At 36.9% G+C, this 14236-nt stretch overlaps 1 protein-coding gene across 1 annotated transcript in view; it reads left to right on the top strand.

The window, feature by feature from the left end:
- Nucleotides 1–6871: 6871 nt before the first annotated feature.
- The window catches only part of SDK1 (sidekick cell adhesion molecule 1), a 363863-nt gene continuing 356498 nt past the window's right edge, over nt 6872–14236 (top strand). Inside the window, exon 1 of the mRNA XM_050713839.1 lies at nt 6872–7328. Within this exon, the coding sequence (XP_050569796.1) occupies nt 7319–7328 (10 nt within the window). The 5' untranslated portion in view covers nt 6872–7318. The remainder of the gene's footprint in view (nt 7329–14236) is intronic.

Here is a 14236-nt window from a genome sequence, read left to right as displayed (position 1 = left end):
GTGGCCAATCAATATGTTTTCTGTAGGTTAGGCTATATTTAAAATTAAGTTGCCTTGAGATAGCTGATACTTATTTGTACTATGTTATAAGCTGTGTAAGCTTAATTTTATACTACATAGTTTATCCATGTCATTATCAGTACTAGAAACACAGAGTAACCTTTACTTGTTATATATGTTATATATTGAGCATATTGGTAAAAAATACTTTAATGAGTACTTCTGTGATTAGTAGTTGATGAATCAATCCAATGATTTTGGGTCATTTCATCTGTCTGCTTCAGCTCCTTCAAAAGGAGTTTTATAATTTATTCCAGAAATATAATTATTAATCTAAAGTTAGTGCAATTAATCTTTAGTCAGCTTTCACATTTTGAAAATGAAAATGTTTGTCAGAGAATTGTAAGTATTTTTTGTGAAGATTCTTGGATAACAAGTTATGTTCCTACTAGGCAAAGTATATATTTAACTAGCATACTGTTTCCTCTGGCAAGCTATTTTGATATTGACGTTTAATTAGGTTAGCTAAATTATACATTATGACCAAAGGCAATATAACAAAATACATGTGGAATACATTGAAATACATGTTAGTCCATCAGCTTTGTTGAGAAATATGTCATGGGAGGTAGACAAACAATATTCTGAGTTTATTGCTGCTTTCAGAGTTAATGACCATAATAAAGGTAGTTTAGTTTGCTAGTTATCCATTAGTTTTGTTTTTAATAACTATTTTTTTTATTTGCAAAATGGTCTTCTGCTGAAAGCACATGCTTTTAATTTTTCATCTTCATTTAGCATTACTTTTCAGATTTTTACAAGGGAGTATAAAGAGTGCTGGTTGAAAAAGTTTGTCTAAATGAATTCAGATAGACAATTCTAAATTTGCCAAAATAGGCACATGTGAAAAATACCAGATCTCAGTTAGAAACTTAGAGTTATTTATATCGTTCTTGTCCCACATAGTTTTGAACTTGGAACGTTTTGGCCTGTTGTGACTGTTACCAGGCTTACTTCTCTGTCTTCAACCAGATGGATTATTGTTTAGACCATGGTGTTACAGGTTGAAAGGATAAATTACTGATTGTTGACTTTCTGCTCAATATCAGATGTTACTCCCTCCCAGATCTTTCCTACGGCATGGAATTTAATTTCTTTGATCCTGTAAAAGAAAAGTAGAAAAGCATACTTTAATTGGAAAAAATGGTTTTACAAATAAAAAGTTTTTTTCATATTTGCATTACTTACAATGCATTTTTTTGTCTTATAAATATGCTAATCTTTACAAGTTGCGTCTGGTATGACATATGGAATATAATTTTGTTTCAGTTCTTTGACATCAACCTAGTTACTGTTACATGAAAATGTAGGATTGGCAGGGAAAATTAGTATGTTCGTTTGACATGATTCTTACAAGACTTTTGAGAAGTATCCAGAGTATTCATCTGTATTATAAGTAGACAGCTGTTTGATGAGGACTTGTAGAGTCTGTTAATTGCATGTTTGTTCCTTTTCAGACAGCATTTCTTTTGGGCCCATTTGGTCTGATGGAAAATCTGCAGATAAATACTTGTGAATAAAAGAACAAAGCTCAGTTAAACATATGTTTATGTTTGAAATATTTTTATAAAAAGGGGATATTTACCTCAGAAGTAATTAAGATGATTTTCTTAGGGTGATGGAGCAGTGTCAAGTAAAAAAAAAAAAAAAAAAAAAAGACAACAATGCAAAACAAGTTGAAAAGATTGCTTTAAATTGCTCCTTAATTTATCAGTCAAAGCTTAGCCACACATAAGCACAATATTGTATTGGGAAATGAAGCAAAATTAAACAATAAATTCATATCTTAATTACTATTTTTTTACTAGCATAGATCCAATGAATGAATAAATAACTGAACTAAATAATCTAAAAAAGCCCAGGGGAAAAAAAAAAAAGTTAATTTTGTTGCCATGCTGCTATTTACATGGAATGAGATTATTTATTTATTTTTTAATTTAGTGTATTCTAACTTTGTGGTTAATCTATTTTGGATCCCCATTTTACACGACTGCACAGAGATAACTTACTTATAAATAAAAAAATGCTATGTCAGGTAACTCGGAATAGTCCAGCAGTAACAGTGCAGAGCTTAATTCGGTAACACTTTTCAGCCAGAAAAGTCCCATGTTCTTGACCCTACTCTCAGGGTCATGTTTGCAGTTTAAAATAGAAGTTACAAAAAATCCATAGTCAATGTTGGAGGCGGGCATAGGAACCCAAGACTACTCCCTCTCCAGAATTTTCTGCTCAATATTATAAAGAGCTCCAGTCTTGTTTGTGTGTTTATGCTTTTACCATTTCTTTTTTATTCAGTGATCCTTCTCTTTGAGTATGTACATGGGACAGCTTCAACTGTATAACAGAAATACTTCCAGCCTTGTCCTATGGCATCATGCTACAGGCATTTTTCTGGGAACAGGATACAGGAATTTCAGATTTGAACTCCTTGTGCTGAGGGACATGACCAAACCCACATTTTGATATCCTGGAGATAAAGATGCTGTCCTTGGAAAAACAGGTTGGCCTAGTTTTTTGTGCTGAAAGGCAATTGCAGAACCTAATACCACCTCTGTGCTGGTAAACAAAATGGACTGGGCCTGTGCTCTGCACCGAGGCCACGTGGCATGATACAACCATATGTTGCACAGAACATAATATGATACATAATAGGATAGAATCCATATATTAAATTCTTTTACCTACCAAAACAAGGTGAACAAATACATGCAAACTGTATGTCGGAAATACGTCCTAGACACACTAACCTGAAGGCATGTTCAGGCACTGTTTGGAAGACTAATAACTAAGAAGTTGTACCCAAACTGCACAAGCAGATGTCTCAAAGTTAGGTATAGCATAAACCCTTTTGTGAGTCTGTCTTATATCTTAAATGTTAGAATATATTAAAAAGAGAGGTGCTTTTATTGTTAAGTACTTTTTGTTCAAATTAGAAGCAATTAGGTTCCGTTATGTGGATACTTCTGCCTTTTCTTACAAACGTTGCTTCATCTTAACAAGAGATAAGCTCATTAAGCCAGGGAATGACAACTATAGGCTGTTTGACTTGACTCTTGGTATTAAAGAGTTCTTTGCTAGAAAATGATAATGAAGAACATTTCCAAGAATTAATTTATTACACTTGGTTTTGGAAGGTTGATTTGATTATGATTTTAATTTAGCTAAATTCCATCCCCAAATCATTGAGCAAAGATTCCATACAATTTTATTAAAACTAATGAAATGAATGCTCTGTTTATAGGCCCAATTCAGTATGGTACTTCAGAAAAAGCTTAATTTCAAGTACATGAGAAGTGATATTATTGGTAAGTCAAGCATGCTTTATCTTACTGAAGTTGGATCATCGTTTGTATTACAAAAAATCCCCCACTCATTTGATGTCTTTCATGGTGAAAAGTTCTGTAAATTATTCTTTGTAAATGGGAAACATCCTATTAGTCTTGCTTGGCTTTGCTCTAGATTAAAAAAAAAATAAAAAAAAAAGTGAGATTTTGAGTAGTGTGTAGAATTTCTTGTATTTTTGAGCCATTGAGCACAAATGTTACTTGTGCAAAAATGGGCAGGAACATCACTGAAGCTTGTTTTTTTTTTTTTCTTTTTTCTTTCTTCCTAAAGGTTTTGCCTCCATAGTAAGAGAGTCTTTTCTTTTTTTTACACTGAAATCTCTACTCCAATTTCATCTTAACATGAAGTGATCTGCACTTAGGAGGATATAAACTTCAGCTGATGATAATTAACAGCTATCTAGGGGAACACATAGACTGTTAAGGTGTGGCTGTGGTTCACTTGCCAACTTTGCCTCTCTCAAATGAAGATTAGGTGCGTTACTGTCTAACTGTCAGGGCCTGGAGGACATTAATTCCGAACTGCTTTGATGAGCATCACCTGGGGTCTCCACCCCCCCATCCTCTGCCCCCAGAGCCCAATTTAGCCTCAGGGCTGGTGGCATAGGCCTTGTATGAGCTCTGCTGTGGATGTTCCTTGCATCAGGCTTTTGGGTAGGTGACTTATCCCCTTGGCTGTGTGTTGTTTGTGTCTGGTAAGTGCTGTTTCTGGCTACATCAGCTTTTGTTTCTGAGGGGACTCTCTGGGTATTGTCTCATGGCTTGGTTACGATTATCAGTGGGTTTTGCTACCTGCACCTGCCTCTGCCTGCTGTGCCCCTGTGCTGGCGGCTTGTAGCCAGTGCTGGGGGGGTGCTGCTTGTGCTGAGGTCGTCCTTGCATGCTGGCTTGTTTTCCATTTAGGAAGAGCCATCCCTTGGTGCTGCCTGTTGCTACTGAATATTCAGCATCCTGCTCCTGGATGAGTACAACAACAAACAGGCTTCCTCAGTATCATTGCCCAATAGTTTTATTCCTGTCTTCTTGCCTCAGTGGCAGGAACAGCAAACGCAGCTCTGTGGCACGGCTGTGGTTTCCTGGTACCAGTATGCCTTTCCAGCCACTCACCTCCACTCTTCAACCTCTTGGTTGTTGGTCCATCTTGCCCACCTTCCCTTGGGATCATGATCTTCCCTAGTAATGCCGCCTTTATCATTGCTTTAAGGTTATAAGACTTGTCTGATCATCTGCTGCTCCGTGGCTGAATTAAATATGCTTAGTTTTGAGTGTGTTTTCAAAAGGTAAACTAACTAAAATGCAGTGAAAAGGTAAAAGGGTGGGTGGGGGGTGGCTAGAAGGGGAGTTTTGAGGTTCAGCATTATATTCTCCTGGGCTATGGCAGGATCAGTCATACTAGTATGATTCTTGACAGATATTTATTTCATGTTCTTTCTAAACCCTTCAGTAAGGGAGATTGCAGAGGCTCTGTTGTCAGTCTCTTCACTACTTAACTATGTAATTTGCAAAGACTATTTTCCTGAGTTCGGAGTCTAATTACTTTTGTTGCTACTAGTACTCTAGATCGCTCAAGTAGATGGTATTTCAGATACCTGCTATAAAAAATCCTTTTCCATTTTATGGTTTTGATGACCCAATGCTTCTTGAATTGAAATTTGAAGAGAACTGCGATAGTGTTTATTAGTAAAGTAAGTGAAAATCCAAAATGTGTCCTCAACAGATTGTTCAGCTGAGTTTTGGGAAGTCATGAGAGTGCTGTAGAGGAGTTAACAATTAGGACTTTCGTTAATTAAAAGAAAAGGCAAAACTTCCTGTAATCTAGTACATCTGCAGCTTTCTGCCAGAGAGGGGGTGATGAAGTTTTATACTCCTTTCAGAGTTGAATCTTTTCAGTCTGATGTGTTTTCTGTATGTAAAGTACTAGAACATCACTCTCCTTTTAGGGGTCAGAAATCAGAATCCTTTAGTTTCGAACTCATGTGCTGACGACTATCAGACTGCCCTCCCCATGGCAGGGGGCACTTAAGAGAAAGTTCAGCAGGGAAGGAAATAACAATTTTCTTTACGGTGAAATTGAGATGTAAAGCTGAAATTTTTGAAGTGTTCTACTTTTTCTGTCTTCTGGAAAGTGAAGTTTGCAGCCCAGCTATATGGTAAATGTATTGAATTGTAGGTAATGTAGGAGATTTCAGTGTTTAATGCAAATTTTGCCCAAGCCATGCTTCCTATTTCAATGTTTTGTTACCTGTAGGGTTTAGTACAACTCCCCTACTCCCCCCCCCAGAAGTAATTTTTTTGTTAAATAGGTGGTTTTACGTTCTCCAAATAAAGCTGTTTGGAGAAGGGCTGGAGTCTTCATTTAAGGAGACATCAGAAAGCCAGAGAACCAAGATAAGTTTGGAATCCTACATTCTAGAGAACGCTCAAGAGTAGGAGGAAGGTTCAAGGGAACTAGCAAATGGATGATTGTTGTTTGCCTGTATATTCATATTTCATACCTTCCTTAATGTGACTGTTCCTCAGCTGGGAAGTTGCTTTGTGCTTTAGTTCTCAATTTATACTAGAGGATGCGAGCTGTATGTTGGAATGCCCCTGGGTTTGGAGCTCGGTGTGCGTGTTGTGTTGGTGTGCGTGCCATTCACTGCCCATCCGAGGGGCTAGGCTGCGAGCCCCGCACTTGCACTTCTGCTAAAGGCACTCAGAAGTCCTGAAACTGTCAAAAGAAAACGCACAGTTACTAGTTGTAGGAAGCCCGAAAAGCATCCGAGGCGGCGGCGCGATGGCTGCCGGCCGGGGGAAGCCGGAGCGGGCCCTGTCCGCAGCAGGCGGGGGGACGTGGCCGTGCTGCGGTCGGCAGCGCCACCAGAGGGCGCCCGAGGCCCGGGCGGGGCGCGCACGGGGGCTGGAATGGCGGCCTCGGAGCTGGGCCCCGCGGCCTGCACCCTACTTCGGGGAGCTCCGGGGCGCCTTCCCCTCCAGGGACGGGTCGTAGGGGCTGGAGTGCAGCCCAGGGGGAGGCAGAGCCCTTCCACGTAACCTACGGAAGGGTGTTCTGATTGATAACTATGCACCGCACGGCAGAAATATGAGGCTGTGCTTAAAGTTAGGGAGATGAAGAGTTTTATGTAGTTTGTGTGAATAAGAACTTAAAATCTGAAAGACGTCTCTTAAGATAATTTCTTCTTTTTTGAACTGTGAAACGTATCCATCTTTTACCTTTGGTCCAAGAGCAGTATAGACTAATCCAACAAATGAACCAAGATAAATGATTTCCATCATAAAATAATTTTTTAATTGAGGAATGTGTAACTTGTTGAAGGATTTCATGCGGTAGGAACTACAGAAAATTATCTTGGTTACTTGGTAGCTTGTTGGCTGTCCAGCAACCTTCTTGAGAGAAAAGGATCCCCAGAAAATGGCCTTTATGTTTCAAAGGCAATAACATTTCAGGCAAGTTGCTCCACTACATCCACTATACAGCTGAGGTCCCAGTAACTTCATCAGGGTCAGAGTTTTATTGCAACTTGGCTTTTCTATTTTCCTTCATACATCTCTGACAGTTCAGATGAAACACACTGAAGGATATGGTTTATTTGCCTGCCTACGGGTGTCAAAATGAGCAAAGGTGCACTTGGAAAAGTGAAGCTCAATTAGTTGAGAAAAGATTTTTTTTCTTTTTTTTTTTTTTTTATTGATGGGCATCGAAGCTGTTACTGAGAGAACAGACCATGAGAACTTGCGTATTTATCTGAAGTGTTTCTGAAGATTGAGGAAGCATTGCCAGATACATGACTAATCCCCAGTCAGAGTGTGCACAAATGTGCACACATACAGCAAGTTAAAGCATTTGTCAGGATAAACAGTTGCAGCATCAAACAGCTTTGCTTCATTTGTACATAAACATTTTAATTATCATAATGACATCAGGTAGGTTTAATGAGATTTACCTTTATATTAAAATACTTAGAAATATATATATTTCAGACTGTAATATGTGGAATGCTTAAGTAAATCTACTTCTCTCACGTTTAAGACAAAAACAATTTAGAAGCCTTCAATTCAAAAAAGAAAAAAAAATACATTGTTTTTTAAGCAATAACATCACAGTGCTTATGAAGGCCCTTGTTTTCAGTAAGTATTGTGTTGATATTTAACCTCAGAGGTTTTCCTGTCTACAGCGAGAGAAGAGACGAAGAAAGCCTGTGTTGGCGGTCAAGTTTTTAATAATACCTCTTTTTGCCTTGTATCTACTTAAATTATCAGATCTCCTGTACTCTCTAGTTGAGTAGAATGTCTCTGAAAAGCAGCAAAGATTTTTTTTTTTTTTTATTATGGAATAGCAGTTTTACCTTAGACAAAAGTTAAATAAAAATTGTTCAATGCGATTGTTTTGCTGTGCTTAACCTCATCGTTTCTGCAGTAGACTTGTAATGTGCAGCAAAAGGTCTTTTGAAGTATTACATGGCAAAACACATTCCATACATCTGTCTTTGAGAACTTAAAATGTTGTATATAGCATAGTTTCTTTTCCTGAAATCTGGCTATTCCCCAAATAAGAGAAGGTATGACATTTTCTGTACAAGGAACTGATGCAGTAAGGCTGCTCTCCACATAGCTATATACAAAATGGCTAGGCATGTTTTCAGTGCATCTGTCATCTAGCAGAAGTTAGGTGACTTCATTTATAAATTTATTAGAGCTTAGGCATGTGTTTAACATTCAGTTGTAAATGTTAGATAAGGGACTGATGTTAGAGCCATACTTAGGAAGATTCAGCCTCCTGGCTAGACAAGTTATTAGTACATAATGTTTGAGCTGGTTTTGGTCTGTTTCAGATGACACCTCAATTTTTTTTTTTACGTAATTTGTTACCGTTGTGATAATAACTCTTTATACAGCTTCTATTTGGGTCAGATTTGTCAAGGGTTAACCTGACGTGTTGGAGATATGATGGCTTTAGTTGCTGCTTATGGGAATTCCAAAAAGTTACCATGAGGGTATAATTTTCCAGCCTCTGTGTTCTCCTCTTTTACTTCTGAAGTGGTGAAGGGTGAACAGCATTTCTACTTGGTTTCAGGAAAGCAATGTGCGACAGCAAGACTTCAATGTTTTTGAAATGTTAATGAATTGAATTCTTCTACCTTCCTGATTAAGGAGAAGGTTACTAATACAAGTCTGGTATTAGTGAGGCAGAGGTGATTAATGTACTGGCATTCTGAATTTTTACTTCTTGGTTCTGAAACTGACTGTCACAGCTAAAGAAGCTCTGCTATTTGCCTTGCTTATCCCCCTCTAAATATTCTAAATATCTTGCATCTGGTGACAGACAACATTCCATGGAGTTGAATTCAGTATCTCAGCTGCATGTTCTGCTCTGCCCTTTTTTGTCTTATCTTTGAGTGTTATGGTGGTGTTTGACCACTGAACAATTCGTCATGAATCGACAAAAAAAAAAACAACAAAAAGCTCTTGAAATGAGTGCAATACACAGTTAGTATGCATTAGAATTTGGAACTGTGATGTATAGAAAAGCATTATTTAGTGAAGAACTAAGATTGAGCAATTCAACATCATATACTTCCTCTTTTTTTTTTTTTTTTTTTAAGTTAACAGTATATATATTTTTTTAATCCTAATAACTTTGTTTTGTCATCTAGTTCTGTTGTTTGTTTAACCTCATATAAGCTTCCTATCTTTTATGTACTGGACATCAAGTGTGAAACTGGCAGTATTAATGAAGTGCAAAAGGTAATTTACTATATTTTGTCTGAATTTAGCCTGGCGCCCACTCAAGTGAGGAATTAATCTTGGATATATGATGGTATATAATGGTATTGCACTTGGGAGCAGTGCAGTTACATATCTCTCTTATTTAATTATCATCTCAAAGAGGAGAGCGGTCTCCCTTTTCATGTGGTGTAGTAAGGTTATGTCTTGAGTTTTCCATGCATACAAATGGGAGCATAATTTTACTGTAGGATTGAGAAATCAGGGGACAGCACATATAGTGTTGGAGCAATGTGAAATTAAATTTTTCAATACAAAAATTTCCACTTGCTATTTGAAGATGGAGAGGAGCTGATAAAAGTTTATTGTAACGCCAAGGATGCAGAAGTGAAGATAAGAGACAGCCTAGAACAGCATAATAGCTTGTAATTAAAGGGGGAGGGAAAGATAAGGAAAGAGACTTGGTTCATAGTTCTGGGATCTTTTCCATATTGCCTGTTCGTTTTGTGTTAACAGTAAGTGCCCTCTCAAACTGATTGGGACAATGTATTGGAATGAGCACTAGTCAAAATGTCCTGTATAAAAATAATTGGCTAAATAACACGTTGCATGCTTAACAGCTGTTTATTTGCCTACAATTAATATTTGTAAGAATTATTTTTTTTAATGTACAAGTTGTTGCCAATTGTGTGTGTGGGGAACTCCTGCTTAAGGAATGCCACCAGACTTTTAAAATAATGCTTCCAACACTTTGTTCCAGAGTTCAGATGGATAGCTAATCTGTGTTGAGGTCCTCCAAAAATATGCAGAATAGTGCTGTACAATATCTCTACTCTTTATTCTGTTAAATCCTGCTTTAAATTGTTTGGATGGCAAAGAAGCGTGGGGGGAAATTAATTTTACTGGTGCTTTCTATTTCCCCCTTCCCTGCAAACCTCCATGGTAGTCACACCACTATTTATTCCTCTGCTGTAGGTGACTTTTCTTACTTTTGTTGTTATATGACAACTACCCTTTTAGTTTAGTTCAATTTAAGAGTTAATTTTGATAAGTGGAAAACTCTTGCACTGATAAATGATGTGATGCATTCCATTCCTACTTGACTAATCACTGATTAAAGGTGAAGGATTTTACAACTTTAAAATTTCAAGACTGTCCTGAAGACCAGATGGGGCAGTGGGTTAATTGTGCTATTAGATCACAGGAATGGTTATGCATGTGCTTGTGATATCAGTATTTGTCAGTTATAGACCTAAGGGAGTCAGTGTGTTTGCTGATGACCAAGTGGCAGTGCTGGAGCAGAAGCTGAACCCTTCCCAGCTGCAAGAAGTAATCTCCAGCCTTTTGGCCCTCTTGTACAAGGAGGTTGGTGTGCACTTAAACAACCTAAACAGTGGTCCTGGAAGAAGTTCTTCGCTCAAGTTCGTGATTCATTGCAGTTGTGTGTGTAAAAGAAAATAGAAATCATGGGTAGAAGAAAGAAATGGTCATGGGGCAATATGGCTATATCCCTGGCAGGAAGTTATTTGGAAAAAGAAGCTAATTTCTAATTAGAGAGACTGAAGCTCTAAATGAGGACTGCAGTTTCTTTGTTCTGCTCAAGAAGATGATACTCTGTGTATATATGCTGTTCTTATAAATAGACAATTGCTTCACGAACATATGACTCATCTCAACAATTTCTTCCTGCTACCAGAAACAAAAAGGCAAGGAATACCCAACCATACAGGAAAAGGGGGCAGCTATGTATTCTTTGAAAAAACATCCACTTCAGAAGAAAGCAAGTTTGTTGTGATTTACTAAGTATCATAGTTTCCTTTAGTAAGTAACCTAGTTTCCTCTGACTGACGCTGTCTGACATAGCTTCAGAACTCAGGAATCAAAGAATATGCAATGTTCTGATACAAAGATTTAAAAATCTGTAGGAAAATGTTGAACTTTATTCTCACTAACAAGCAGAGAAAGATTTGAAATCTTCTACTGTCCTTAACAACAAATCTTGCAATAGCTTTTTAGCTAGATAACCTACAGTTCTGCAAACTGGTAGGCAAAAAGAACAGCTCATTTATGTGAGTTTTGACTTCTGATGCTGAAACAGATGAAGTGTTACTTAGTTCTAAGCTTAATTGTGTTGTGAATACATGAGATATGGGAAAGCACTGAGGTAGCGATTGCATAGATAAAACGCAGTTGCAAGCCCCTTTTCTCATTTCATAACCTTTTCAGTCACAAGGTATCCTTAGGCAGTTCAGACTAAGTGAAGGAGCTCTTAGTTTGGATATTAGGAGAAATTTCATTACTCAAAGGGTTGTGTGGTATTGGAACAGGCTGCCCAGGGAAGTCACCATCCCTGGAGGTCTTCAAGAAACATGTAGATGTAGAACTTAGTAGCATGGTTTAGTGGTGGACTATAGTACTAGGTTAAGGGTTGGACTATGTGATTTTTAGAGGCTTTTTCCAACTTGAATGATTCTATGATTAGTACCCTATTTAATGATAACTGAAACAGTAGAAGATACTGCCTGTAGTACAAGCCTATGGGTCTGGGTTAGTTTGAGAGCCAAACTTTGTGTATTTGATTTTTTTTTTTTTTTTCTGGAACCTGGAAAACCTTACACACTATTGAATTTTAAAAAGGTAGGCCAAAAGATAGACTTAGTTCAGTCTTAAATCTAGTGAACTGTAACAAATGAGAATAGCTAGGCTTTGTACACCCAGTGTTCAAGATCTTCAGAAGACACGGGAGTTCATTGCATCCTCTATGTTGAAATGTTCCCTACTACATAAGTAAACATCTTCCCCATCTGCTCTCTCAGAAAGATGATGAAATATGAAGTCAAAAATAATAAAAACAATGCCATTTATTTAAAGATGCTTAGGAATGTGTATATTATTTAGTATTCTGTACTCTTTTGAGTTGGTCTGAACAGTAGTTGTAATGCTGGGGGGGAGGGAGGGAATAGGAGGCAAAAACTTAGAGGGGGGGGAAAAACAACACAAATGTCCACAAGCGGTATTCTGATAGTAATCACGTAACATGTTACTTCTAACGCTTTTTATAAGTTTTTTTATTTAGTTTATTCTTTCACATCAGAATTGTTATTAAAATATCATACTTAGATCATTCATTTCTTAGGACCATTCACAGCAGTGCTGGTAGTAATCAAACAACAATACATCTTGTATTGACTCTTTTTAATATAATTGCTATATTCCATGAGTCAAGTTGCAAAAGTGGTAACCCTTAAACAGTATCCAGTAGAAAAGTTAAGGAAAGCATCAGTTTCAAACTGAAAACAAAGTTTTAGTGTTTTGCATGGCTTCCAAAGGTGTTGCTTGATAGCCTAGTCATTAGAAGAGTAAATCGGTTTCCTCAGTGCATGGGTTTTGTGAAATGTTATTTTTCACCATGGGAATTATCAGACAGAGCTGCATTCCAGACAGCTGGGCAGATGGTTCTTTCTTTTCAAACTGGGTTGTGGCAACAAAGAGAGACAGCTATACAAATGTTAACCCCTAAGGGATAGAAAAAGCTCTGTCAGTCCCTTCCACCCCTATACTGCATGTTTGAAAAGAAAAGCAAAATAGCAAATTAGATCTAATTACCGAACAGTATTCTATTTTTAAAAATGTAAGTTTCCAAACAGCCTTAAAAACCAACAACTGTTTAGAAATATTAGGCAGTTGATTACCTGTCGTTTAACATGTAGGTAATGAAGTACAAAACCTCAAATTGCCTTAGGTCAAGTATGCATCAATTGCAGCATCAAAAAAATGCTAATATATATGTAAGAGAGGCAGTTCATAACACTGCAAATCTGTTTTGTGCCTGGGCTGTAAATATTTTCTGGTTATAATTAATTGGATCTTATATAAATTAATTCAATCTTATATAATTTACTAAGGTGGGAAGTTTGAAGCCTATTGCCTAAAAATAATTACTTTAAGAAATAGTCATTAAAAACTAAGAATCTTGGAAAAAAATGTACTAAAAATTACAGAATATACCTTTGAGTGTCAGGATTTAGTTTTATTTGTAAGACTATAATTTAAAAACAGCAATTTCGTTCTTTGAAATTTTTTGGCCTTTAAGGTGTTTCAGATTTTGTTTTGTTTCCATTCTAATGAATGTTATCACTGTTCCTAGTTTAGAGAAAAAAAAAAAAAACATTGAAAATGGTAGAATTTGGAAATGTATTCTGAAGAATCTGAAGAGTTTTTGTTTGATTTTTTGTGGCTAAATTCCTATCTCACTGGAGTTCCTCTGAATTTTGTTATTTATTTAAACAGGGCAGACAATCTTTAACGTTCCCCCACATATGTGCCTACAGCACCTATACGTTTATATCGGAAATGCTAATAAGAAATGTGGAGATGAAGTAGGAAAAAAAAATTATATTGAGAACAGAGTTTGAGAATCTGGGATATTTCAGAACACTTAAACCCTACACCACTACCTGAGTTTCACGGAACGATGTCTGTACATTTTGAGGTCACAGGATAACTTCAGTTTGTGCTTGTGCTTCTTCCCTGTGCATATGTTGATTTTTGTCTCTTTAACAGACTATGAATATTGGCCCAACAATAACAGACTGAGAAACTCTAGGAATCTGTTTTTTCCAGAATGAGGCAAAACTTCAGAAGTCAGAATAAAATAGAGAGCACTTAGAGTTGGATGGTATTGCAGTCATGCTTCCTTGGTTTTCATTTCATTTGAGTAGATATCAGTCTTATTACTATGCTAGTTGTCTGATAATAAGAATTCCATGTATTAGCCTATTCAATTTCCACTTTCTGCATCTCCTATAGCAATTGCATATTCATTCAAATTTTTGAAAGATAGACTTTGCAGGGTGGAGAAGTTATTTTTATATTCAGATGCTCATGTCATAATTTACCTCTTGAAATGTTTCTAATCTAAACTTAAACCCTGAACTTTTAAAACAAAAGTTATGTTGATGAAGAAAGTTGACGCTTCGTTTGTTTGCAGTGTTCAATTAATTGAAAGTATAAATCTTTGACTTACGCTGCTTCTGTCACTTTGGATTTAGCTATTTAGCTCAGAAATAAATAAGGAAGACTGTAGGTGTTGTGAAGCTTAAAAATAG

Source organism: Cygnus atratus, chromosome 15 (genome assembly GCF_013377495.2).
Source record: "Cygnus atratus isolate AKBS03 ecotype Queensland, Australia chromosome 15, CAtr_DNAZoo_HiC_assembly, whole genome shotgun sequence".
Taxonomy (NCBI): Eukaryota; Metazoa; Chordata; class Aves; order Anseriformes; family Anatidae; genus Cygnus; species Cygnus atratus.
This window is presented reverse-complemented; position numbering and strand designations above follow the sequence as displayed.